General features: G+C 37.2%; 1 protein-coding gene and 1 long non-coding RNA gene across 26 annotated transcripts in view; one reads left to right on the plus strand and one right to left on the minus strand.

Moving 5' to 3' along the window:
• LOC308586443 overlaps positions 1-2,500 on the plus strand; it is a 109,265-nt gene that overhangs the window by 82,928 nt on the left and 23,837 nt on the right. The gene's annotated exons all lie outside the window — the stretch shown is intronic.
• EBF3 (EBF transcription factor 3) overlaps positions 1-2,500 on the minus strand; it is a gene marked incomplete at its 3' end in the record, with an annotated part of 188,670 nt that overhangs the window by 21,181 nt on the left and 164,989 nt on the right. For all 22 annotated transcript variants that reach the window (XM_081192969.1, XM_081192965.1, XM_081192959.1 and 19 more), the window contains one exon: positions 318-406. In XM_081192969.1, coding sequence (XP_081049095.1) covers positions 318-406 — 89 coding nt within the window. The remainder of the gene's footprint in view (positions 1-317; positions 407-2,500) is intronic.

The following is a 2,500-nucleotide window of genomic DNA, read 5'->3' on the forward strand; positions in this document are numbered from 1 at the left end:
ACGCAGGAAGTTTTATGTCCCTCTTGTAGAATCCAAAATATTTGTATCAGAAAATCCATTCCATTCTTCTTTTAATAAAAACTACCCAGCAGATATTTTGGATTTTGACAACATGCATGCATAAAGTTGCAGGAAGAATAGAAATTGAAAGGTGATAAACACATCTATTGAAGCAGTCGACCTGTTTATGTTTAGTATGTTTCCTTTCTTATACCTTTTTATTTTTATAGTGTTCAATAATGTGCAACGTAGCACTTCTGGTATTTGAAATACATTTTGAAAGCAGACAACAAACTCTAAACTTGTCGAAAACTAACCTTTGGTAACCGTTCAGGATCACCTGGATGCCGTGGAATGACTTTCTGCAACCTCTGGAAACCATAATCTATTGTTGGTTCATTGAGAGCTGAAACGTATAGAGAACAGTGTGTCAGTCTACCTATTAGTTGCTAGCAAAAAAAATATGCAAAGCAACGTATGGCATTTCTGACTAAACCCACTTCACGTTTTAAAGGAGTATAAGGAACGGATTTCTTCTGACTCATATCCCTGAGTCTTTTTTTGTTTTTACACACGCATGCTATTATTATTTCTACCCTTAATTAGGCTGGGGGAGGGGGAAAGAGTCAAAGGGTTACTCAGTATATTGCAAAATAAAAAATAAAAAAATGGTTGAAGCAGTAACAAAGTTACAGGTCTTGAGGCCATATATAGCAATCACTACAGTCATGATATGATGTCTGCATCATGCACTGCTTTCTATACAGGCTGTGGATTTATGGGAAACTGGCAATTATGACATATGTCCAGCTATTGCTAGCTTCAGATTTATCCCTGTGGTCCTTTTTTGTCTAGCATATTGCCTGAGCACAAACCAGGCAGGAGGAGCACTTAATCTTGCAAAGCTTTAATAATCTGTGAATGGCTGACTACAAACTGATGTAGAGCACTATCATTCTACAGCTGCAATCCACTAGCCTCACAAAATTGCAGGCCACAAATAGTAATTAATCTTTTTATCCCTCAAATTGTAATTTTGACTATGAACTGTGCTTGGTCATAAATCAACAGCACATGCTGCTGTGTACAGTGCATGAATCATGAATCTGACTCAGTTAGACTGCACACATTGTGTTTAACAAGCTTTATAAGGAGTCATAGGGCTTTATTATAGCTCTGCCTGACTCAAACAAAAACTGAGCCCGGAGGCCTAAGGACTAGAGTTAAGATGAAAATACTTATTAGAGTATATTACTTCTTGATGTAGATATCGTTTTTAACAGAATAACTCCATGGTGCATGGCGCTACATAAATCAATGGGTTTTCTGAGACTAATAAGAACTGCCTCCGTCTATTCATTACTCAGCGTACAATTTAGGCCATCACTCATTAGTCAGCATGTAATTTGATGATTAACACCGAACAGCTCAGCAGGTTTGTTGAGCACAAGTGATTGTGGGGGAAAGCCTACAACTTACTAGTTCATGATCACAGTCCCAACATTTGGAAAAGGTTATTCAAAATAATTGGCTCACATTATTATTAAGTGCTTTAGTTATTTGTGTAAACATGTAATAGTACATCTCATAATCAATGCAAGGAGGCTTCCACAATATGCACTCAATAACATAGCAGAAAGTTGAAGACTGCAATATGATTTGACATTCCATCATGCATCCCGGAGACAAAGGTCCACATAGGAATGTGAAGTAAGACATTTTCTTGTTAATAAAGCATTGATCCGATGTATTGATTTTACATGACATGGCTTTTGCTGGGATTTCGCCCTCCTTTTTCTTTGCAAATAGTAAAGCTCTTCAAAATGCCTTGGCGTCTGTGACATGGCAAAATTTCTAACTCTCTGTGATGTAAATTCTATATGTGTAAAACCACTTCATAATCAGACCATTAATCATCAGAAGCTGTCAGCACTGACTTTGGGGACAATTTGTCATGTCTTTGCCTGGGCCTATACTAGTGTGTCAGGCAGAAGCCTAGTGTGTTGGGACAGATGAGCCTCTTGTACAGCCTCACAAAATGACGTGCTCAAATAAAGGATTAAATAAAGTATTACTTTTCCTGATTAGAGAACAAAAAAGGTGGCACTCTGTGCATTTGTAACATGTCAAGGTTTCTTCTATTTTCCACCTAATCACCATGACTGTTTGACTTAATGAATTTGGTCTGATGAAAGGTGATCAGAAAAGATAGATGGCCAACTGCTATTGATTTCATGCAGATGTAACTGACAGGTGATAGAAGCTTTAATGCAAGCTTTCAGAAGCTTTATGACTTATAATAACCATACATTTCCATGCAAGGGATGATTCCTCCCAATGTTTCATTTCAGTTTATATTACCAGCCATAGAAGTATTTGAAGTCATAGAGCTAGGACTGTACTTCACTCAGCTTCAGCTAAATCTGTACTAGAAAGGCACTTATAAAAACCTAAACAAGCACAGAAGAACATTGTTCTGCTTAATGTTCTAACTATTACA

This window comes from Podarcis bocagei (assembly GCF_964188305.1).
Source record: "Podarcis bocagei genome assembly, chromosome: 4".
Lineage (NCBI taxonomy): Eukaryota > Metazoa > Chordata > Lepidosauria > Squamata > Lacertidae > Podarcis > Podarcis bocagei.